General features: G+C 49.2%; 8 protein-coding genes across 11 annotated transcripts; 4 read left to right on the top strand and 4 right to left on the bottom strand.

Annotated features, from left to right (window-relative positions):
* Positions 1–300: 300 nt before the first annotated feature.
* On the top strand, positions 301–2,274 carry FOIG_05045 (uncharacterized protein; the record flags this gene model as incomplete). Its single annotated transcript, XM_031203428.1, has 6 exons — positions 301–567; positions 620–696; positions 753–804; positions 854–1,124; positions 1,180–1,680; positions 1,730–2,274. The coding sequence occupies 6 exons, from the start codon at positions 301–303 to the stop codon at positions 2,272–2,274; spliced, it is 1,713 nt and encodes a 570-aa protein (XP_031067007.1).
* Positions 2,275–2,561: 287 nt separating this feature from the next.
* FOIG_05044 (uncharacterized protein) lies at positions 2,562–3,498 on the top strand. Its single transcript, XM_031203427.1, has one exon. It carries the CDS (start codon positions 2,565–2,567, stop codon positions 3,267–3,269), a length of 705 nt encoding a protein of 234 aa, XP_031067006.1. The 5' UTR covers positions 2,562–2,564; the 3' UTR covers positions 3,270–3,498.
* Positions 3,499–3,969: 471 nt separating this feature from the next.
* FOIG_05043 (clathrin heavy chain) lies at positions 3,970–10,174 on the top strand. 2 transcript variants are annotated; one of them, XM_031203426.1, is made up of 5 exons: positions 4,075–4,277; positions 4,341–4,505; positions 4,575–4,946; positions 5,003–9,235; positions 9,285–10,004. In XM_031203426.1, exons 2-5 carry the CDS (start codon positions 4,419–4,421, stop codon positions 9,642–9,644), a joined length of 5,052 nt encoding a protein of 1,683 aa, XP_031067005.1. In that variant the 5' UTR covers positions 4,075–4,277; positions 4,341–4,418; the 3' UTR covers positions 9,645–10,004. The 2 variants fall into 2 exon arrangements, with proteins under 2 accessions (XP_031067004.1, XP_031067005.1); XM_031203425.1 differs by having other exon boundaries at positions 3,970–4,505; positions 9,285–10,174.
* Positions 10,106–13,195, bottom strand: FOIG_05042 (dipeptidyl aminopeptidase; the record flags this gene model as incomplete). The annotated part of the gene is made up of 2 exons (XM_031203424.1): positions 10,278–13,195; positions 10,106–10,227 (listed from the first exon to the last, which is right to left on the bottom strand). Exons 1-2 carry the CDS (start codon positions 12,898–12,900, stop codon positions 10,106–10,108), a joined length of 2,745 nt encoding a protein of 914 aa, XP_031067003.1. The 5' UTR covers positions 12,901–13,195.
* Positions 13,196–13,449: 254 nt separating this feature from the next.
* FOIG_05041 (uncharacterized protein) lies at positions 13,450–14,383 on the bottom strand. Of its 2 annotated transcripts, XM_031203422.1 has the most exons (3): positions 14,080–14,383; positions 13,997–14,027; positions 13,450–13,949 (listed from the first exon to the last, which is right to left on the bottom strand). In XM_031203422.1, the coding sequence occupies exons 1-3, from the start codon at positions 14,164–14,166 to the stop codon at positions 13,609–13,611; spliced, it is 459 nt and encodes a 152-aa protein (XP_031067001.1). In that variant the 5' UTR covers positions 14,167–14,383; the 3' UTR covers positions 13,450–13,608. The 2 variants fall into 2 exon arrangements, with proteins under 2 accessions (XP_031067001.1, XP_031067002.1); XM_031203423.1 differs by having other exon boundaries at positions 13,450–14,027.
* Positions 14,384–14,604: 221 nt separating this feature from the next.
* Positions 14,605–17,149, bottom strand: FOIG_05040 (trehalase). Its single transcript, XM_031203421.1, has 4 exons — positions 16,882–17,149; positions 16,165–16,824; positions 15,928–16,115; positions 14,605–15,875 (listed from the first exon to the last, which is right to left on the bottom strand). Exons 1-4 carry the CDS (start codon positions 17,058–17,060, stop codon positions 14,839–14,841), a joined length of 2,064 nt encoding a protein of 687 aa, XP_031067000.1. The 5' UTR covers positions 17,061–17,149; the 3' UTR covers positions 14,605–14,838.
* A 1,027-nt stretch (positions 17,150–18,176) lies between these two features.
* On the bottom strand, positions 18,177–20,031 carry FOIG_05039 (threonine aldolase). 2 transcript variants are annotated; one of them, XM_031203419.1, is made up of 3 exons: positions 19,585–20,031; positions 19,272–19,530; positions 18,177–19,221 (listed from the first exon to the last, which is right to left on the bottom strand). In XM_031203419.1, the coding sequence occupies exons 1-3, from the start codon at positions 19,799–19,801 to the stop codon at positions 18,399–18,401; spliced, it is 1,299 nt and encodes a 432-aa protein (XP_031066998.1). In that variant the 5' UTR covers positions 19,802–20,031; the 3' UTR covers positions 18,177–18,398. The 2 variants fall into 2 exon arrangements, with proteins under 2 accessions (XP_031066998.1, XP_031066999.1); XM_031203420.1 differs by having other exon boundaries at positions 19,272–20,031.
* A 194-nt stretch (positions 20,032–20,225) lies between these two features.
* On the top strand, positions 20,226–22,117 carry FOIG_05038 (uncharacterized protein). The gene has a single exon (XM_031203418.1). It carries the CDS (start codon positions 20,724–20,726, stop codon positions 21,852–21,854), a length of 1,131 nt encoding a protein of 376 aa, XP_031066997.1. The 5' UTR covers positions 20,226–20,723; the 3' UTR covers positions 21,855–22,117.
* The last annotated feature ends 43 nt before the right edge of the window (positions 22,118–22,160 follow it).

The following is a 22,160-nucleotide window of genomic DNA, read 5'->3' as shown; positions in this document are numbered from 1 at the left end:
GAATCCATCTGAAAAAATCACCAAGAAAAGCGAGCTCAATGGTTGAGCGGAATTCCGTTCCAGAAGTGATAACCAACTCCGTTGACACCACTTTCAACCTTAACACCACAACAAATGCACCCTGGACTAGAAAGTACACTATGAATTCCTTAGGGGAGACAGTGCTTATGTCTTATATGGCTGTTTCATCAAATTGTTTAAAAATGCGGTGTCCCCATCATGCAAGGCAACTTTTTGAAAGCCTCAAGGCTCAACCAACTCTGCATCCTTATTTGAAGGTCTATCTTTGAATGTGATAATATGGCTTCGCCGACATCAAATACAGAGCGCAGCGAGCCTCAAACCATCAGCGGCGATGATGAAAAGACCGAATCGCGTTCAAATACACCAACCTTGAACGAACCCACTCAAGACGAGAAGCCGAAGAAATCAGAAGATGGCGATGGCGAACTCACAACAGAGGAGGAGGAAACTGAATGGATATCGGGGTGGAAGCTTGCAAGCATGATGATATCCCTTACGCTTGCTGCATTCTTAATGCTGCTGGATATGTCCATCATCTCAACGGTAATTTACACATTCAGTCCTTGGAGTTTCACTCAATACTAAGGAAATTTAGGCTGTTCCGCGCATAACTTCGGACTTTCACTCTTTGCCGGACATAGGATGGTATGCCAGTGCATACAATCTTGCTAGGTAGGGTCAGCGCTAGGTTGAATCCTTCTACATTTGCTGACCACGATATGTCACAGTGCTGCCCTACAGCCACTTACCGGCAAAATATACATGTACTTCAACACAAGAGTGAGTAAGCTCCAGCCCAACTTATAGTACAGAGTCTCACACACTGCAGTGGACTTTCTTAGCGTTGTTCTTCGTGTTCGAAGTTGGCAGTCTTATTTGCGGCGTAGCCCAGTCGTCTGCTATGTTGATTATCGGCCGAGCCGTTGCTGGTATAGGCTCTTCTGGTATTCAGAATGGTGCTCTTACTATGATTGCGAAGGCAGTTCCTATTCATAGGCGTCCGTCCCTTGTTGGTATTATCATGGGGTTTGCTCAGCTGGGACTCATCAGTGGCCCTTTGATAGGAGGCGCTTTCACTCAGTATACCACTTGGCGATGGTGTAAGTCATATTCATCCTTGGTCTAAGCGTATACAAATCCTGACTATGCATTTAGGCTTTTACATCAACCTTCCCATCGGCGCTATCTGTGCGGTTCTAATTCTGTTCGTCCATATGCCTGATCACCGAGCCAGTAGAGACGAAAGCGCCATGCAGATTCTGAAAACGAAACTCGACTTCACCGGCTTCGTCTTGTTCTGCCCTAGCATAGTGATGTTGCTACTGGCTCTTCAATGGGGTGGTCTTGAGTATCCCTGGGATTCTGCAACCGTCATTGGACTCTTCTGTGGCGGCGGTGTTCTTTTCATCATCTTTGTATACTGGGAGCATCGTGTTGGTTCAGAGGCCATGATTCCTCTCCCAATTGTACGCACAAGAGAGGTCTGGGCTTCATGCCTGTCACAGTCGTTTCTGTTTTCTACGGTGATGGTGGCATCGTACTATTTTCCTGTCTATTTCCAGTCGGCTAAAGATGCTTCACCTTTCACTAGTGGTGTCAATCTTCTCCCTAGTATTCTCAGTGTCATCTTTGCAGCTGTCGCGAGTGGCGCTCTTGGTAAGTCCTCTTGGTATGGAACCCGAAGTCCTTCAGCTAACAGTAACAGCTCAAAGGGTTGGCTACTATCTTCCATTCGCCACAGCCAGCGCCATTCTCTCTTCTATCGGCTTTGGTCTAGCCTCTTCAATGGGCCCTTACGCTTCAACGGCTACATGGGCCGGCTATCAGATTTTGATAGGTCTTGGACGTGGTCTCGGTCTACAGATGCCCATTATCGCTATCCAGGCGAACACAAGTGCCGATGTTACTCCTATAGCCATGGCGATCTTGACTTTCTCCCAAACCTTTGGCAGTGCGATCTTTATCACAGCTGCGAATGTCATTTTCACTCATGAGCTTCGCAATGAGCTTGTCGCAAGACTTCCCGATATCAACGCTGACATGATCATCGATGCCGGTGCTGGAGCAGTCAGTGAAGTTGTTTCAGGAGCAGATTTACCGCAGGTCTTGTGGTCGTACTCGAGAGGTGTGCGTGCGACGTTTCTGCTTGCTGTAGGCACGTCGTGTGCCATGGTTCTTTCGTCTTTTGGAATGGGATGGAAGGATATCAGGAAGAAGCCCACCTCTTTCCCTGTCCCTGATGAAGCCTGAAGAGAAAATAGCAAAGGCTTGAGGTTCAAGCACGATATGGAAATTCGAGCATACATAGAATCGCTGGTTTTTGGGCAGTGAAAAGCATGGGCCATTTGATTAGAGGCAATAGGATGACAATCTCAACTTAATTACATCATTATAATGAAATTAATTCTCCGTTCTCACTATAATCTAATTGCGAATGTTAATTGTGTTTGTAAGTGATATATGCTTTTTTTGCTGTGTCATGGTGTGCTCTAGGGTAATTTTTCTCATCAGGGAAACACTGAATACCTTATTTGTTACTCATGCATCATCAAATCAGCTTCAACCTCACCAAAATTGTGTTCCCTAAATCCTTGGTTTATTTGCCATCTCATTTTGGGGCAGCACGACAAGCCATTTTAGTATTATCCAAAAGCTTAACATCATTCTTTGCAACGATGAACCGGCCAAATCGGCCTCGAAATCGGCAACCTCGCCCCCCACGTCAACAGCAGAATAACCAACGAGGAGGCTCATCACGGCCATCTCGCGCACCTGCAACACCACAGCAAGCATCAGGCGCAGTCCCAACAATACAACAAGTCATCCCTGGAGCTTCAGTATTCATCATTCTGAAAGAAGACCAGCCCACAGGAGAAGAGACAAAAGGAATAGTGCAGGATATCCTCACGCGGGGCAATCATCCACGAGGTATCAAAGTGCGACTACAAGATGGTCAGGTGGGCCGAGTACAGAGAATGGGCAACACTACTGCAGCAACGGGAGAGACAGGAAGTCAAACGCAGCCAACAAGATTTACTATGCGATACACGGATGTGAGGCGAGACGACGAGTTTGCTACTGGGCCTCCACCAAGGAGTTTGGCAGATTTCATACCGGATTTTGATGAGGGTTTAGGGAGTGCGCCGAGCGCTGGTGTTGAGACGGTCAAGTGCCCGTTTTGTGAAGGGTTTGAAGGAGATGAGGCTGCTGTCACACATCATATTGATCGCGAACATATATCGTAGTTGGATGTTTGAGCTTGGGCGAATAAAGTCTGAACTGGTGTTTGAATATGGATTGGCACATATCAAACGGATGAGGATATGGTTTGCCTGTACAAGAAATTGTGTACCTTGAAATAGGTTAAATAAATAGCATGTAATTTACTGACTATGATTTGGATCACAAACGAATAAGAATGTTTTCTCGAGTTTATTATTCTTTGCTTATTTCTATCGAACTCCTGATAAACAGAGCGTCCTTGTTACTTCTGTTTGCACACGCAGCATGCCGTGACTTGGCATAAGCTGTTGTGCTACAGGCTGCGGCCAGCTTCTCAGCCAGAATAAGTTTAACCACAAATTTGAACGAAAATCAAATTGAGTTTCACTATATGTAGTAAGACAGCAACCACTGTTCTAGCAAGATATCAGCAGCTGGTATAAAGCCTTCGTGTTAAATTATCCAGTAAATTGATAGGTCCAGGGTAATCTTCTCAGTGATTCATGCTTCCCCTTTTCCCTTGATTTGTTTGATGACGAAAGCCTGCTTGACTCAATCTCGGCCGGCTCGGAAAATCAAGGCGCCATTCGGCTAATTATTGGCTCCTGAAATAAGCTGTCAGCATTGGTACTGTCGGGCCACTGCTAGCCAGTGGACACTAGCTCCCCAGGCGCGCCGTATTTCGATGCGATACGTACCTTCTGCTCTGGCTGCAGTGCTGCACCTCCACTCTCCACTTCAATGCAGCTGTACCTGTGGCTCCTTCCAAACAGAACAGGTAACGTAACCCAAAGTGACCTGGACCTAACCTAACCTTCTTCCTGCTCTCTCCTTTAACCAAAACACACCTCCAACACCCATTCCTCATCCTCTCCGTCTCGACGACTAATTCGCCTGCGCCCATCAGCGGAATTCGCATCTCCACGTCGTCGCTTTTGTTTTCTTTCCCTTCGATTCCTCGCGCTTTCTCTGTTTACTTTGAAATCTCGTCTCCTGCCACGCGGCATATGGAAGCTCACACTGCGCCAACCGTAGGCAACCCCGGCATAATTACTGACGATCGATCCGAGATCGATACCAATTCTTCTTCCCAGTCTTTCGACCGAACTCGAGCTTAGGAGCGTCGATTTGAGAAAGGTCCCTTCTACCTCATCATAGGCCACACCGGCGCCATGCCGACTCTGCCCATCAAGTTTCAGGAGCTTGTCCAGCTCGCCAATGTTGGCGTGGACACACAGAGCATTGGCTTCAACTCTTGCGTACGTCCTGAAACCTGCCACCAGCTAGTTGGTCGCAATAAACAACGTCATAAGCTAACTAGAGGCTAGACACTCGAGTCCGACTCCTACGTCTGTGTGCGAGAAAAGAAGAACGAAGCTGCCCAGCCTGAGGTCGTTATCGTCGAGCTCAAGAATGGCAACAACGTCACCCGTCGGCCAATCAAGGCCGACAGTGCCATCATGCACTGGAACCGACAAGTTATTGCTCTCAAGGCTCAGTCTAGAACACTGCAGATCTTCGATCTCGAGCAAAAGAAGAAGCTCAAGTCCTGCACCATGAACGAGGATGTCCAGTTCTGGAAGTGGATCAGCGAGAACGAGCTTGGTCTTGTCACAACAACCAGCGTCTTCCACTGGAATGTCTACGATGCGGGTCAAGATGCCCCCGTCAAGGTGTTCCAGCGTAATGATAACCTTCAAGTGAGCCGTTTTCATTTGCGACTAATCCGACATCAGTGCTAACAGTGTTACTTTAGGGCTGCCAAATTATCAACTACCGAGTTAACAGCGATGGCAAGTGGATGGTAGTCGTTGGCATTTCATCCCAGCAGGGCCGTGTGGTTGGTGCCATGCAGCTCTACTCTAAGGATCGTGGAATCAGCCAGGCCATAGAAGGCCATGCCGCCGCCTTCGGTACCCTTCGCCTAGAAGGTGCTCCCCAAGATACCAAGTTCTTCAGTTTCGCTGTACGAACGGCAACTGGCGCGAAGCTTCACATTGTCGAGGTCGATCACCCCGAGTCGAATCCGGTTTTCCAAAAGAAGGCGGTCGACATGTTCTTCCCCCCCGAAGCCACCAACGATTTCCCCGTCGCTCTCCAGGTTTCTCAGAAGTACGGCGTCATCTACATGGTGACCAAGTACGGCTTTATCCACCTCTATGATCTCGAGACTGCCTCGTGCATCTACATGAACCGAATTTCGAGCGAGACGATTTTCACAACATGCACGGACGACGGCTCTTCTGGTATTGTCGGCATCAACCGAAAGGGTCAAGTTCTTTTCGTAACCATCGACGACAACAACATCATCCCGTACCTTCTTCAGAACCCCGCCAACTCAGAGATGGCTATCAAGATGGCCTCAAGAGCTGGACTTCCCGGTGCTGATAATCTTTATGCCCGCCAATTCGAGCAGCTGTTCAACGCGGGAAGCTATTTGGAGGCTGCTAAGGTTGCCGCCAACTCCCCGCGGGGCTTCCTGCGAAGCGCCGAGACTATTGAGAAGTTCAAGCGCCTTCCTGTTCAACCTGGTCAGATGGCTTTCACACTTCAATACTTCGGTATGCTTTTGGACAAGGGTGCCTTGAACCGTGAGGAGACCCTCGAGCTTGCACAGCCCGTTCTACAGCAGAACCGCAAGCATTTGCTCGAGAAGTGGTTGAAGGAAGGCAAGTTGGACTGCTCTGAGGCGCTCGGAGACTTGGTCCGTCCTTACGATATGAACATGGCCCTTACCATCTACCTCAAGGCGGAGGTTCCCGCAAAGGTTGTTGCCGGTTTTGCTGAGACAGGCCAGTTTGATAAGATTCTCCCGTACTCGGCTCAGACCGGCTATCAACCTGATTACATCCAACTTCTCCAGCACATCATTCGTATCAACCCTGAGAAGGGTGCCGAGTTTGCTAGTGCCCTGGCTAATAACGAGCAGGGCTCCTTGGTTGATTTGGAGCGTGTTTGCGACATCTTCCAAGGGCAGGGTATGATCCAACAAGCCACTGCCTTCCTCCTGGATGCGCTGAAGGAGAACAAGCCTGAACATGCCCGCCTTCAGACCCGACTACTTGAGATGAACCTTATGCATGCTCCTCAAGTTGCCGAGGCCATTCTGGGCAATGAGATGTTCACTCACTTCGATAAGTCTCGCATTGCCCAACTTTGCGAGCAGGCCAACCTTCCTCAGAAGGCTTTGGAGCTCTATGAGGACCCTGAGGCTATTAAGCGCGTCATTGTCAACATTCCTGGCTCCCCCAACTTCAACCCCGATTGGCTCACCACCTTCTTCGGCAAGCTCTCTGTCGAGCAATCCCTTGATTGCCTAGATGCTATGATGAAGACGAACATTCGCCAAAACCTGCAGTCAGTGGTTACCATCGCCACCAAGTACTCCGACCTCCTGGGAGCTGTTCGACTGATTGATCTTTTCGAAAAGTACAAGACTGCCGAGGGTCTGTTCTACTACCTCGGTAGCATCGTGAACCTGTCTGAGGACCCCGACGTGCACTTCAAGTACATTGAGGCTGCTACCAAGATGGGCCAGTTTAATGAAGTTGAGCGATTGTGCCGCGATAGTAACGTGTACAACCCAGAGAAGGTCAAGAACTTCCTTAAGGAAGCCAAGCTGCCCGAGCAGCTTCCTCTGATCATCGTCTGCGATCGTTTCAACTTCGTTCACGATCTGATTCTATACCTGTACCAGAACCAGCAATTTGCCGCTATTGAGACCTACGTCCAGTCGGTGAACCCTACACGAGCTCCCGAAGTCATCGGAGGCCTTCTGGATGTCGATTGCGACGAAAATGTCATTAAGCAGTTGTTGCAGACTGTTAACGCACAGGCTATCAGCATTGATTCACTTGTCTCTGAGGTCGAGTCTCGAAACCGACTCAAGCTTCTCTTGCCTTTCCTCGAGAAGACTCTTAACGAGGGTAACCAGCAGCAAGCTGTTTTCAATGCTCTTGCCAAGATCTATATTGATTCCAACAATAACCCGGAGAAGTTCCTGAAGGAAAACGACCAATACGACACTCTCACAGTCGGAAAGTACTGTGAGAAGCGTGATCCCAACCTGGCCTACATTGCCTACTCCAAGGGACAGAATGACTTGGAGCTCGTCAACATCACAAACGAGAACTCCATGTACAGAGCCCAGGCGCGATATCTGTTGGAGCGATCTGATGCTGAGCTGTGGGGTTTCGTGCTGAGCGAGAACAACATTCACCGACGATCTGTTGTTGACCAAGTTACCGCGACCGCGGTTCCCGAGGCCAATGATCCCTCGAAGGTCTCTGTGGCTGTTGCTGCTTTCCTTGAGAATGATCTCCCTCTGGAGCTTATTGAGCTTCTTGAGAAGATTGTCCTCGAGCCTTCACCTTTCAGTGACAACCAGAACCTTCAGAACTTGCTTATGTTCACCGCTGCCAAAGCTGACAAGGGCCGTGTTATGGATTATATTCACAAGCTCGACAACTACAACGCCGATGAAATCGCCACTGCCTGTATTGAGGTTGGCCTCTTTGAGGAAGCTTTCGAGATCTACAAGAAGGCTGATAACAAGTCTGCCGCTGTTGACGTCTTGATCGAGAACGTGGTCAGCATCGACCGTGCCCAGGGTTATGCCGAAGAGGTTGATCTGCCCGAGGTCTGGAGCAAGGTTGCCAAGGCTCAGCTTGATGGTCTTCGTATTTCTGATGCTATCGAGTCCTACATTAAGGCTGAGGATCCTCGCAACTACTTGGAAGTCATCGAAGTTGCTACTCATGCCGGCAAGAACGAGGATCTCGTCAAGTACTTGCGCATGTGCCGCAAGACCCTCCGTGAGCCTGCCATCGACACTGCTCTGGCTTTCTCCTATGCTCGCCTTGATCAGCTCTCCGAGCTTGAGGACTTCCTCCGAGCTACCAACGTTGCTAACATTGAGGAGTCTGGTGACAAGGCTTACGAGGAGGGCTTGTTCGAGGCTTCCAAGATCTTCTATACTAGCATTTCCAACTGGGCCAAGTTGGCAACCACTCTTGTTCACCTTGGTGACTACCAAGCCGCCGTTGAGTGTGCTCGCAAGGCCAACAACATCAAGGTGTGGAAGCAGGTTCACGAGGCCTGCGTGCAGAAGAAGGAATTCCGACTTGCCCAGATCTGCGGTCTCAACTTGATTGTCGATGCCGAGCAACTCCAGACCCTAGTAAAGGAGTACGAGCGCAACGGTTACTTTGACGAGCTTATCAGCCTTCTCGAGCAAGGTCTTGGCCTTGAGCGAGCCCACATGGGAATGTTCACTGAGCTTGGTATCGCTCTCTCCAAGTACCACCCCGACCGCCTCATGGAGCACATCAAGATCTTCTGGTCTCGCATGAATCTCCCCAAGATGATCAAGGCCTGCGAGGAAGCGAACCTCTGGCCCGAGCTGGTCTTCTGCTACTACCACTATGACGAATTTGACAACGCTGCTCTTGCCGTCATCGAGCGACCCGAGAACTCCTGGGACCACCAGCAGTTCAAGGAGATCGTGGTTAAGGTTGCCAACCTGGAGATCTACTACCGTGCTATCAAGTTCTATGTTGAGCAGCATCCCTCGCTCATCACTGATCTTCTTGCAACCCTTACTCCTCGTATTGACGTTAACCGCGTCGTCAAGATCTTCCAGAAGAACGATGACCTCCCTCTCATCAAGCCTTTCTTGCTCAACGTGCAAACTCAGAACAAGCGTGTTGTGAACGAGGCTGTCAACGACCTGCTCATCGAGGAGGAGGATTACAAGACCCTACGTGACTCAGTTCAGAACTATGACAACTACGATGCTACTGAGCTGGCCAGCCGTCTGGAGAAGCATGACCTCATCTTCTTCCGCCAGATCGCTGCTTCCATCTACCGCAAGAACAAGCGATGGGAGAAGTCTATTGCCCTGTCTAAGCAGGACAAGCTGTACAAGGACGCCATCGAGACCGCTGCCCTCTCTGCCAAGACCGAGATTGTCAGCGACCTCCTTCAATATGTAAGTACCACTCGAGACCCTGAAATCTGTAATATACTAACATCTGTAGTTCGTCGATATTGGCCACCGCGAATGCTACACCGGCATGTTGTACGCTTGCTACGAGCTCATCCGCCCTGACCTTGTTCTGGAGCTCTCATGGCGCCACGGCCTCATGGACTTCTCTATGCCTTACATGATCAACATGCTCGCCCAGCAAACGAAGGACCTCGCCCTTCTGAAGGCAGACAATGAGGCCCGCAAGGCAAAGGAGCAAGAGAAGGAGAAGACCGATGACAACACACCAATCCTCGGCGCTTCTAGACTCATGATCACAGCTGGACCTGGTGGCATGGGCTCTTCACCCTCGCCTGCACCATATGGCCAAGCAAACGGCTTCGCGCCGCAGCCCACCGGCTACGGTTTCTAGACGCAGGTACCGGTACCGATGTGGCGTTGCCTTCCCTATTATCATATGCGAGGACCGGTAGCGCATAATCAGTATCTTCATAGGCAGGAGAATAAATTCAAAATGGATTCGTACCCGCTTACGGATATCAGAAAAGGATAGTCTATTGGCGAGGATACAGAATCCTGTAATCATATTTTGCTTCTCCCGCGAGTTGCGCGTGGGGGCGTTTGAAGGAGGATTTCGAGCGATTGACCTCAAGGGCTTTTGTGGTAGACTGGAGGACGAAGTTTTGATACTAAATTTCGCAGTCAGACGCATGTATTCTGTCGGACTGCTGTATGTTGTATGATAGTACATTGATTTGTCTTTGTTATCCTGTCTCTTTAATGCAACGCTGTGACACGCCATGATGATACTGTTAATCTGCCATAATGCAACCCAGACACATTCAAAAAGAAACACTGGTACAAAATGCTATTCTAAACCAAAGACACTCCATCAATCTCACGCTTCTCCTTCTCGACACCATCCTTATGAGGCTTTGGGTCAGAGATCTTGAGCCATTCGCCATTAAAGGCGTTGATAAGCCAATTACGAAGTTCTGGAGCAATTGTCAGCCCGAGTTCACTGTGTCAAAAGGAAATAACTTACTATCATACACGATGCGGTTTCCGTTATGGAAGAAAATACTGTGGTCGCTATCAGGGAAAACGTGAACATCATAGTTCTCTACACCTGCAAGATCAAGCTCATCAAGAAGTGTGAGTGAGTTCTGGAAGTGGACATTGTCATCGGCAACACCATGCATAAGAAGGAAACGCTTGTTGCTGCCGAGAGCTGTGGCATTGGCGATCATGGACATGTCGTAGCCGTCAGCGTTCTCTTGTGGCGTACGCATGTAACGTTCGGTGTAGATACTGTCGTAGAAGCGCCAGTCGGTGACAGGAGCGACAGCCATGCCATAGCTGAAAGTGCGTCCAGCGTCTTGCTCAAGCGTCTTGAGGGTGGTGAAGCCGCCGTAAGACCAGCCCCAGATGGCTAGGCGATCGGCGTCGACGTAGGGACGGGAAGCGAAGGACTTGGCAGCGGCAATGTGATCTTGCGACTCCAGAACACCGAGTTGGGAGCGGACTACTACACGGTGCTTGCGGCCGAGGAAACCTGTGCCTCGAGGGTCAACAGTGACGACTAGGTAGCCAAGGGCTGAGGCGACGTAGGCTTGGAAGTCAACTGAGAATCTCTTGGTAACAGACTGAGAGCCCGGACCGGAGTATTGCTGGAAGAGGACAGGGTACTCCTTCTTCGGGTCGAAGTGAGGGGGACGTCGCTCAACGTAGTTGACCTCAACACCATCACCAAGATCGAGGGTACCGTATTGCATAATAGGAAGCTCGTGGCGCCGGGCACGTTCGGCTAGTTCGGAGTTGTCCTCGACGACACGCTCGTAGGTAAAGACACTCGAAGGTGTGGAGATGACTTTTTGGCTGGGAACCTTGGGTCCGCGGTATGACAGGAGGACGAAGCCAGCACCCTTCGAAAAGGAAGCATCGTAGTAAGCCTCGGTCTCTGGGTCAGTCAGAGCTTCGAGAGAGGTACCGTCAAGCTTGACAGAGTAGACGTGGCGCTGGATAGATGACTCTTTGGCGGCGATGAAGTAGACCAAATTGTTTGCGAGATCGATTGCTGAGGGAGCATCATCGATTTCCCATTTGCCCTTGGTAAGCATGATAGGCTCAGGGTTATCGAGAGGAGTAAAGTAGGCTAGATGATCATAGCCCTCGTGCAGATAAGAGTCAACATATCCATCATGATCGCGACCATTCTCAGGATCGGCAGGGATATAAGCTGTCTTGTGGGAGATCTCGAACCAACCACCGTCAATCTTATCGACGTCAATGGTGTTGACAGTCTTGCCCTTGCGAGAACCAACGTCGATCAGGACGACCTTGAGAACATCGCTGACACGGTTGGTCTCCTTGACGAGAGCCTTGCCACCCGCCCATAGAAGATTGCTGATGATGCGATTATCATCTGCAAATGCACCAACGATATCAACAGAGAAAACATCCTTCTTCGACACGTCGTAGAAGAGCAAGTCAACAACTGGATTGTGCGCACCAGCCTTGGGATACTTGATCTGCTCAACCTCGGGATACGCCTCTTCGCCCTCTTCAGGGTCTGTACCACTGGGTCGCTTGATGAAGAACTGGACTGGAAACTCGGGAACACCCGTCTCGTTTGTGCGAAGGAAGGCCAAGTACTCGCCATCGTCAGACCACCATGTAGCGCTGCGGCCACCGAACACTTCTTCCTCGTAGACCCAGTCGGGAATACCGTAGAAGTACTCTGGGCCACCATCCTTGGTGATCTTGACGACATTCTTCTTATCGTCCAACTTTCGGATATACAAGTTGTTGTCTTGAGTATATGATACGGCGTTGCTCTTGGGACTCCATGTAGCGAGCTGAATTCGAGCATCAGGCTTGCCAGGGACGAGCGGTTCAGCTTCTTGAGTCTCGACATCGAGAATGAAATAGGTGGCGCTGAAAGAGTGACGCCAGTTCTTCTTCTTTTCGACGCCGAGAAGGACCTTCTTCAGATCGGGGCTGGGTTCGTTCCATTCGGGAGAGTATTGGTTTCCTTCGTAAACAAAGAAGTTGTCCTTCATCAATGTTCGTGACTTGGAGGCTTTAACTTCTGTATCGATGGGTGACCTGGTCTCCTTATCGTTGCGGATATCCTCGACAACGATATATGGCTTCTCGCTAGCTCCAACCTCAAGCAGTAAACCATCCTCTCCATCAGGACCGCCAATCCAGCTGATACTGTGCGACTTGGCCTGCCAGAAGCCACTGAAGAGCTGATCCATTGTAACGGCCTTTCCTGAACCTCGCGTCGCAGCATCAGGATCGTGCTCGGTATCGCTCTCATGATGATATGAACCGAAGTAGAGGAACGTGCCGAGACCAATGAGCCAAGCTGCGACAAAGACAGAGCCGACAATTATGAGAATGCGTCGCAATCCTCTATCCATGGGTTCACGATGCAACGAAGCTCCAGGACCGAGGAAAGGACCCGTCTCTAGGTCATCCTCTTCCTTGAGGGGATCATCGTCCTCGAGAGCTCGAGAATCGTTGTTATCTCTTGAAGCGTCCATCATTGTCTTCTCTTGTATCCTATCAAACACAAGACTCGTCGTCGAAGCTGAAGAGATAGAATCGTCCGAGTATCGACGGTCGCTGGTAGGGCTTAACGGGGACATATTTGAAGCCATTATTAGGGGAGGGTGTCCTCCGTTGTGTATCGTGTTGGGTGTTTATGGTGGTGTTTGTGGTACGCGAGTTTATTGGTGCTGGCGCATGTTGCGGTGCGCGCGGAAGCGAGCGTCGTCGGAGATCGAATTGAATAACGATAGGCTAGTACGAGCAAACAAACGAATCGGCAAATGGTTGTGGATGAAAGAGAAGAAAGAAACGAGGCGTCAATTGGACCTGTATCTGGTTGTCAATAGAGACTAACGCGAGGGGATGATGGGCTATGCTAATGCTATGTCTAAGCTCGTGCTCGTGCTCCTGCCGACTTGTCGCATCGGGCAAAGCTTCTGATGACGTAAGCTGGCGATCAGTAAGTTTCACATTGAGGGTTTGTCTCCATCAATCTGTCCTCATACATTTGCTTCCCAAGTGTATGATATTGAGTGTTACTCTGTATCATGTTTCAACTGCTTCGATACGATGTGAGGTCCGGCGCATGAAGCATCATCCCCCGGCCTCCGAACCCCGGGTGCGCCCCACTCATTATGCGGCCCGGGGCAATAAATCCGGGGTATTATAATCGCAATTGAGACAAGCATTCATTAACGAATGAGAAGGAGAAGCAAGATCCAGATGAATAAAGATGACGTTGTTGAAATCAAGAACAGAAATACTACTTAAAGATTTTAACCAAGGGTATCCTCGCAATCTCCGACTTCAACATCAAACTAATGCGTCAACTGAGGCGCCTCAACGTTGGCACCCTCAATCTTCTCAACCACACAAGCAGTCCCATACGCACTCGCCTGTGCAAAGCCTCCCAAATCCCCAGTCTCAAAGCGCAAACAAATAATAGCATTGCCCCCTCTCCTCTTCGTCTCTTGAACAACCCTGCTGATAGAATCATTGCGGCAAGAGTACAGCATCGAAGTGAACCAGGTCAGCTCGCCGCCAGCCATGCTCTTTATAACCATGCCGATTCCTGCGGCGATGTTGCGTGAGCGTACTGTAATGCCGTAGACTGCGCCGAGAACTTTGGTGATGCGATAGCCGGGGAGGTCCATCATTGCTGGGATGTGTTAGTGGAGTTGGGTAGAATTGGAGATGATGACCGACTTGTGGTTATACAGTTGTCTGTCTCGGTGAACTATAGTGTGTAAGCAAGATTATCTTCAGCAGAAATATGAGAGAATACTCACGCAGTGCAAGTCGGACAAGTGCGCAGGAATATCTGCAACCTCCTCATGGTTCTTCTTCTGGTCTTTTGCCGATCCAAAACCAACCATCTTGACGTTATGTTCCAAGTCGTGTAAGTGCGTGTGATAGCAACGATAATTTGCAAACTGAGATTGAGCTTCAAGTAATGGAATAGTAGATAACTGATGCCATGTAATCCTTCATACAAAATCAAGGGACCCAGCTCCATCTTTATAGTCCCATACACACCTCAATCCCTAATCCCACATCCAAGGCTGAAGGCCAAATAACGCCCAGCCGATGTGGTGATGCCGATCTAACCGCCAATCACCCCACACGCAATTCTCGCATTCATCGTATCTGTCGCCCCGTGGCCTCAGGATCTCATTTGCTGGCCCTACAGCTTAGATCGAGTTCTTAGTGGTCGACCTCGTCGCCTCGTTCAATCCGCGTTTGGTGGCTGTGCTGTTCAGCTTGGGTACACGTGATGACGTCCTGCCTCATAAGGCTTTCATACTTGCCTTTTCGGTCATATTATCTCTTGATATCGTCATATTGATTTCAATACGGTCAATACGATGGCGGTGCTGGCGGTATGTCCGGTCCGGGTGTGGGGCCGTGACTTCGGGGAAGGCGGTCATGACCATATGTCACACAGCCGAGCTTTTGGGTATACTATACAATTATAGGCGCTATCAAGTATAGTCATACTAATATAATATGTACTCCTCATTCATACAATCATTAATAACCATCATATCTTAAAAGTGAAACAGACGGCTCGACCTCTTATGGGCAGCCTTCTCAGCAGCTCTCTTTCTGTTGCCAAACTTCTTAACGCGAGCAGCATCGCGGGCATGCAACATGACAGCACTGTTGGTATCACGACGTTCATTAGAAGAATCCCCAGTGAAGTTACACTGAGGCTGCTTCAGTCTGTTGCCAAACTCGTCAACAGCCCAGATCAGAACACCGTTGGTCCAGCCGAAGCCCTCAACGACTTCGTACTCACCACCGCCTCCTGCAACGTTGGTAGCGTTATCGGCGTACTTCTCAAACATGATACCATCAGCCCCCTCAGCTGCTGACTGGATTCGGGGCAAGTCTGAAGTTGTTCCTCCAGTTGCGCGCCAAGTGCAGAATGTTGAGTCCAGATATCGCTGTGCGAGACGAAGAGCCAGTCTACGGACCTCGATAAAAGAAGGATCCATGATGCCGAATGTCGCAGGGACCTTTTCAAGTCCTGACATGAGGATGTGCATCAGTGGAGGCCAGACATTAGGCTGATCCCACTGCTGTCCTGACTCGACATTACTGGCAGGAATACCACCTTGACGGGTGTCCAGGTAGTACGAGACACGCTTGTAAGCATTGAGGACAGCATATGGGTTGTTCTTGAGGTAGTCGGGGGCAGCACCCAGCCAGAAGGGGTAGAACTGGGTAGGACTGAAGAAGACCTGCTTGCCCTTGGGAGCATTCTCCTTATCAATCTCAGCAGTGCTGTTGTCGGTTGGGTAGAAGATCGACTGTGCCTTGGAAGTCAAGTTGTAGTCGAAGTAGCTCCAATGGGTCTCGTTCCACATGAAGGCGTGCATGGCAAAGCTGCGGTTGGCCGCAACTTCGCGCCATTGACGGCTGGCACTGCTGTTGCCTGTCTGCTCATAGAATTCAGCTATGGCGATCTCATTTCCGTACAAGATCGAGTTGAGATCAACAGGGATGATGTTTCTAGTGTTGAGGTATCGGAGAGGGAAGTAGTTGTCGCGAATAGCATCATCGGGTCTGGCCACCCACTTAACTATGCGATTATTAGTTCCAACTTTCAACTTTGGTCAGGTTCGCGAACGCACCTGAATAGTCGAGGCCACTCTCTGCACCACTGGCGAGATTTCCATACAAAGCCTCCTTTGTCTTGAAGTTGAGTTCTTCGCCGCCGCTGTAAACCTCACCGGATGGTGAGTAGTAAGACTCGTTGTTTGCAGTAACATAGTCTTCGCGGTAGGACTCGGGTCGTGGTCGAGTGTTGGAAACGTTATATCTGTGGTTCATGTTAGTCGCAAGCTAAGTACCAGGGTTGGCGTTCGTACGTGTTTAGGTAGTAAGTTTCGTTGTTAATGTAGACCGGAACCGAACGGTTAGTCATAAAGAACTCATGCTCTTGCACAAGCAGTGGCAGGGCACGCTCAAGAATATCAGTGTCGTTGGTGTGCTCGATATAAGCCTTGATCATCTGAGACAGCAGAGGAGGCTGAGATCGGTTGAGGTAGTAAATACGAGCGCCATTGGGGACGAAGCCGTACTCCTCAATAAAATCAAGGAAGTTCTCGATAGTGTTCTTTGCAATGTTGACAAAAGAGCCACCAGTTCGGAGAAGACCCTCGATGATCCAGTAAGAGTCCCAGTAATAAGGCTCACGGAAACGACCACCGGCAACGACGAAGGATCGGTTGACAGGGATGAAACTGTTGGGGCAATCGCTGCAGTTCTTGGAATCTTGGTCGTAGCGACGAGTCAGATCAGGCCAAATATCGATGACCTTTTGTGTGAATTCCTTGATGGCAGTGTTGTTGATCCTGTCGAGGAACTTGGGGTCTGTTTCAAGCTCATCTTCTGGGACTTCCTCGAGTTCGTTACCAGCATCGGCAAAGTAGTCATTGAGAAACTCCGTGAGAGCCGAATTGTTACGTAGCGGCTTATCCAACTTGTCGAAAGCATCCTGAATTTCACTCAGAGGACGAATGGCTGGCCTTGAGATGAATTAGTATCTGCCCTGGTTATAACGGTGAGATTGGATGTTGACTTACATATCAACAAAGGTCTTGGAGTCACTGAAGGGTTGGGCAAGCTCAACCTGCTCGAGAATCTCTCCATGGCAGTAGATTGGTGAGTCGCAAGGTGCAACGACTGTGCCGTTCACATAGAGAGCAGATACGGTTGTCGCTGACGCAGCCAAAGCCGCAGCGATATGTCGTGGAGACGGCATCACGGATTACTTCCTCCAAGATAAAGAAAGCTACTGACAATTGCCAATCGAGGAGTAAAGAAGTAGAGTGGTATTCAAAAGGAGGAGAGGGGATGAACGAGAGTATATTTATATATATAGTTAAAGTTACAAAGCCTGTGACTCGGCCAAGCCAGGAAGAATCATGACATGATATTTAGTGAACATGAACAGGATTTGAGCCTGTCATGGGTTGTTTAGTTGCTAACAATTAGGCTGCCAGCCAAGAATGGAATGGAAGATGGAAATCGGGGGTTGCTAAAGCAAAGAAAGAGCTCAGCTTGACGATCATTGTCCAATTTTCCACATCTTTCCTTTTACTTGACACCTCCACTACGAGCTTGTGCAGTTCAAGGTTCATGGTATTGTAAGTTAGCGTTTGTTTTGCCAAGGGGCTTAAGTCCAACTTTACATCATGATACCAAGATGAATGACCTAACCAGGGCTCTCCTCACTGATGTTTCTGTTCAATTGAACTGTCCACTGTTCAATTATTACTTCTATCATGAGTTTACAGTAATTGAATACAAATCAGTCATCCTCTCTCTGTGACGTGATATCCTCTACACCCCAGACGCCACAGAAAATAAACAAACCAAACGTGGAGAAACGTCTGCATCTAATCCTTGTTTCTGCTCTAATCCCCGCACTCTCCCCTCTTAGCTTCGGCATCATTTACACGCTGCTTGCAGCTTTATTTGACCGATTGGTCAGTGACGTCAAGAATCCCAAGTCCCAAGTCCCAAGTCTCCAAGTTTCAAGCGTTGGGAATAAACGTTCCCGCAGGGCGCGGAATTAAACAATTCGACCAAGTGTATAGCCTGAGAGAAGTGTCAGCGGCGTTCTTGGCTCGCCCGTTGAGAAGAAGAACCAGCAAACGGTAAACCTCGAGTACTGGATTCTCGGTGTAATAGGACCGACAGGTGCCCATTTTCATGACTAATGTCCCATGCTTGTTGAGGCTGGTGATGGAGTGAATCGTCAGCTTCAGTCTCGGCAATTCCGTCACATATCTTGACACCTGCCTGAATAGTTCTGAGATGTCAATATAGTTTGCGCAAGGTCGTCGATCATGATCCTGGTCCTGGCTCTGATCATAAGAAATTGACCGAGACAATACCGTTAGTGACTAACACCAAGAACTGCCGGTCAACATCTAACCTTAATTGTGAAAATATCTCTAAAGAGCAGCCTTATATGGACAAGTCTACTATAAAAATCTTTCGATGGCTGAAACGTCTCACAGTAGTTCACTAACATGTGTAAGGAGTAGGACCGAAAGAGCAAGCTGTAGATCGAATACCCAGTCTATCCTTTCATCTACTGGGGCACATATACACTGCCCTTTCCAATCTTTTGCTGGGCACTGGAATCTCCTCCCTCACCCAGAACCTTTTCAAACACAATCTTCAACCGTCTCAGAACCTCTTCCTCATTCTGCGCAACCTGGTAGTGCGTCACCAACCGGCTAGACATGAACTTGAGCCCAGCATCTGCACCAATCTCAATGAACCGCTTCACACTGCATCCTGTCGCCTTGAGGTTCAACCACACCATGTTAGTCTCCGTTGGCTCATCAATCGTGCCACCCATGCTCGTCCAGAGGTCGTCGACCTTGCGCGCCATCTCGTGAGACGCCTTGAGAGGCCCATCTTGGCCGTTGGGGGACTTTCCAAAAGTCTGCTCGATAGCGATGCGTCCTGCAGATGTGAGAACACCGGATTGTCGTAGACCACCGCCGATGGACTTGCGGACCCAACGAGCGTGCTTCAGTGTGGCTTTGGTGCCAACGATAACACTTCCTGCAGGGGCACCGAGACCCTTGGAGAGGCATAGACTGATGGTGTCAAAGTAAGAGCAGTATTCGGTCAGGGAACCTGCTCCAGAGACGACTGCCTCCCATAGTCGTGCGCCGTCCAAGTGTAACCTGATGCCGTGCTCTCTAGCGAACTCAGCAATTCGCTTGACTTCACTGAGAGGCATGACCATGCCGTGAAGAGTGTTTTCCAAACTGATGACACGTGTAGGGCAACCGTGAACATCATCATCCAGGGTCACATTCTCTTGAATCTCTTCAAGTGTCATGTATCTGCCATTTTTAGGAATAACAGTCTGAATCTGAGCCCCTGTGAGGTTTGAAGTGCTACAAAATTGTAAGCCAAATAAACTCATGGCCCATTTTTTAGTACTTACCCGCCTGCTTCAGCGGTGAAGATGTGAGCACGGTAATCGCACAGTACTGAGTAAGGAGGCTGTGTGAGAAGAGATCGAAGAGCGAGCTGGTTTCCCATTGTTCCTGAGAGGACGAAAAGACCGGCTTCCTTTCCGGTGCGTACCGCAACATAGGCTTCAAGTTCGTTTGTGGCAGGGTCCTCCTGGAAGACATCGTCAAGTAGAGAGCATGATTTGACAGCTTCCAACATAGCTGGTGTTGGTGTTGTCACCACATCGCCTATACCAACCAATGTTAGAGTTTGACCTCTCAACACATGTGTGAGCTACATACTGCGGAGGTCAAGCGCCGCAGGCCCTTTAGCACCGAGCCAGGCATTGTGAGGCTTCTCAGAGACAGCGTCTCCCATTTTGACAGATGAAGAGGTAAAGGTCCGTTGTGAAAAGACAATTGGGCGTGCTGTTAAAGATATCGATAGAGGCCGGAGAGGATATTTTGATAAGTTGCGAACTGCCGAGGACACGACAAGTCGAGAAGAACGACTCATCATGATAGAAGAGCGAATTAGACTCAAGAGTTTCAATCTCCGCAGAACGGAACAATAGAGTTAAGTCGTTATAGGGCGTAGAACGGGGTACAACCTCCACAAAAAACGTGTCGATAGTGAGGGGAACACCGAGCCTTGGCCGTTGAAAGAGCCGATGCCGCCCCCGTCTCGGCTCCGGAAGCGATATCGATATCAATTGATGGAGCCTCCCCCTCACAACACTAAACTTCAAGGGTCTACCATTATCAAACGGTGCTTATTTCCGTTTCATGTGTATAAACAGAATCTTCTTTACAAAGTCTCTAGCTCTGCTTATAGATGCTTTGTAATGAGGCCATCGGCTGGGTTCAACAATTTAGTGTCCTTTGCATTGTCTGATCGTCATTGGGATGAGAGTAATAGCGGGCCTCGATGTTATACGAACTACGATTATCTTCACGTGGGAAATCGAAAAGTACGTATGAATTGCGTCAGCCCGTTCATCGTTATCAGCCCTGGGAGAACATCATTATCAAACTAGATTAAACAAGCCTCAAACACTTTTTATATTACATGGCGTCGGTGCTTATCACTGTTTTCAGCTGCCGACGTTTGTTAGATTGCCGGCTTCATAGTCCGACAGGAACAAATATTCTAGCCAATGAATCAGCGCCCTGCGTACGTCGTATTGGAACAAACTCGTGTGACGGCCTGGCCATCCCTTTATCCTGAGGCTGAGGGCGTGCCTTAATCCAAGATCAACGCATTAGCGGGCTGATTCTCGAATCCTTCTGGGGACAAGTTGCCGTGATTACCGATTTATTGCTCCCTCATGCGACTTTGTGTTATTAGACATATGTCACTGCTGCCATGTTATAGCAGCCCTGTTGCACTAACGATCTTCTTCTTATTCTCTCATTTCTCTTGATGTCCGAAAATCATCATTATGGCTTCTCGCGTGCCTTATCGTGTGTTCCTCTCGTTGATGCCCCTCGTCTGCGTGGTCGTGCTTCTATCTAAGCAACCGTTCTTCGATCGTTCACACATTCATCGCATTACTGATACAGATATCAGCGTTTCTCTCTCACTTCCTCGACTTAACTTTTCAAGGTCGCATCACGAATATTACGCATCAGATGCCGCTCGGTCGTTATGCGCCTCACATGGTTACACTGTCTTCAACCCTCATCCCGATGCGCCAAACGGTCGCCGCAAGATTTACGACCTCTTCATGGTCAATACAGAACTGGACTTTCTCGAAATTCGACTGAAGACCCTGTACAATCATGTCGATTATTTTGTTGTCGTTGAGGCGCCACTTACCTTTCAGGGTGGCCCCAAGGACCTTGTCATCCGCGACAACTGGAAACGCTTTGAGCCTTACCATGACAAGATGATTTATCATCAACTCGAGTATCCGAAAGACTTCAAGCCCTTGCGTCATTGGGATCGAGAAGACTTACAGCGCAACGCTATGTTCGACCAAGTCTTCCCAAAGCTCACTGGCGAGCAAACCCCAACTCAAGGCGATGTCATTCTGGTTGCCGATGTCGACGAGATTCTGCGCCCTGCAACGATGCTGGTACTTCGGACGTGCAACTTCCCTCGTCGCCTGACCCTCTCTTCCAAGTTTTATTACTATTCCTTCCAGTTCCTTCACGATGGACCTGAGTGGCCATTCCCACAAGCGACATATTACCAAGGCATGCGCAATACCATTCTTCCTGGAAATTTGAGAACTGGAGATGCAGGAATTCCTCTGCTCAGGGACTTGGAAAAGGGAACATTGGCCAATGCCGGTTGGCACTGCAGCTCGTGCTTCTCGACAATAGGCCAATTCCTGAACAAGATGGCCAGTTTCTCGCATGCGTGGATGAACCACGAATCCTTCCGCGATCGAGATCGTATCGCAAGTGCGATACGTGAAGGTGTTGACCTATGGGGACGTAAAGAGAATACGTTCACTCGAATAGACAATAATGCCGACCTTCCAACTTGTCTGCTTGAGGATCGGGAGAGGTTTCGATATATGTTGGATCGAAGTGGCAAGACCGCGGGGTTCAGCGACTACCCATGAACTTATCTTTTGTGACGGATGATTATGAGAAATGTATTAAGGCACGGATTGATTTGGTTCATGGTTTCTGGATGAGTTAATTATGAGAATCGAGATACCCCTTCAATAATGAAGTGTTTCAGCCTCCAACAACTCCCAAGCCTCAACTTTGGAGTAACTGCGCCTCGCTACGGAATCTTCACGACTGTCTTCGGCATTCGTGCACATGATTACTTTACTGTTGGTTAGACACTGTTAGATATTCTTCTCTATTGTCATGAGTTTGATTTGGAGTGTGTTTGATCAATTTAAGATCCTCCTCTGAAG

This window comes from Fusarium odoratissimum, assembly GCF_000260195.1.
Source record: "Fusarium odoratissimum NRRL 54006 unplaced genomic scaffold supercont1.6, whole genome shotgun sequence".
Lineage (NCBI taxonomy): Eukaryota > Fungi > Ascomycota > Sordariomycetes > Hypocreales > Nectriaceae > Fusarium > Fusarium odoratissimum.
Note: the sequence above shows the minus strand (reverse complement) of the source record. Positions and strands in the feature narration are given on the sequence as shown.

Bases quoted from the DNA above. Each gene is read 5' to 3' on its own strand.
- FOIG_05044 (XM_031203427.1), top strand. From the start codon at position 2,565: ATGCATCATCAAATCAGCTTCAACCTCACCAAAATTGTGTTCCCTAAA.
- FOIG_05043 (XM_031203425.1), top strand. From the start codon at position 4,419: ATGCCGACTCTGCCCATCAAGTTTCAGGAGCTTGTCCAGCTCGCCAAT. The intron at 4,947-5,002 runs GTGAGCCGTTTT...GTGTTACTTTAG, and splicing joins AGCGTAATGATAACCTTCAA to GGCTGCCAAATTATCAACTA. The intron at 9,236-9,284 runs GTAAGTACCACT...TAACATCTGTAG, and splicing joins TCAGCGACCTCCTTCAATAT to TTCGTCGATATTGGCCACCG.
- FOIG_05041 (XM_031203422.1), bottom strand. From the start codon at position 14,166: ATGGTTGGTTTTGGATCGGCAAAAGACCAGAAGAAGAACCATGAGGAG. The intron at 14,028-14,079 runs GTGAGTATTCTC...TACACACTATAG, and splicing joins ACTTGTCCGACTTGCACTGC to TTCACCGAGACAGACAACTG. The intron at 13,950-13,996 runs GTCGGTCATCAT...AACACATCCCAG, and splicing joins AGACAACTGTATAACCACAA to CAATGATGGACCTCCCCGGC.
- FOIG_05040 (XM_031203421.1), bottom strand. From the start codon at position 17,060: ATGCCGTCTCCACGACATATCGCTGCGGCTTTGGCTGCGTCAGCGACA. The intron at 16,825-16,881 runs GTAAGTCAACAT...ATTCATCTCAAG, and splicing joins TCCAAGACCTTTGTTGATAT to GCCAGCCATTCGTCCTCTGA. The intron at 16,116-16,164 runs GTACGAACGCCA...CATGAACCACAG, and splicing joins GAAACTTACTACCTAAACAC to ATATAACGTTTCCAACACTC.
- FOIG_05039 (XM_031203419.1), bottom strand. From the start codon at position 19,801: ATGATGAGTCGTTCTTCTCGACTTGTCGTGTCCTCGGCAGTTCGCAAC. The intron at 19,531-19,584 runs GTATGTAGCTCA...TGGTTGGTATAG, and splicing joins TGCGGCGCTTGACCTCCGCA to GCGATGTGGTGACAACACCA. The intron at 19,222-19,271 runs GTAAGTACTAAA...ACAATTTTGTAG, and splicing joins TTCACCGCTGAAGCAGGCGG to CACTTCAAACCTCACAGGGG.
- FOIG_05038 (XM_031203418.1), top strand. From the start codon at position 20,724: ATGGCTTCTCGCGTGCCTTATCGTGTGTTCCTCTCGTTGATGCCCCTC.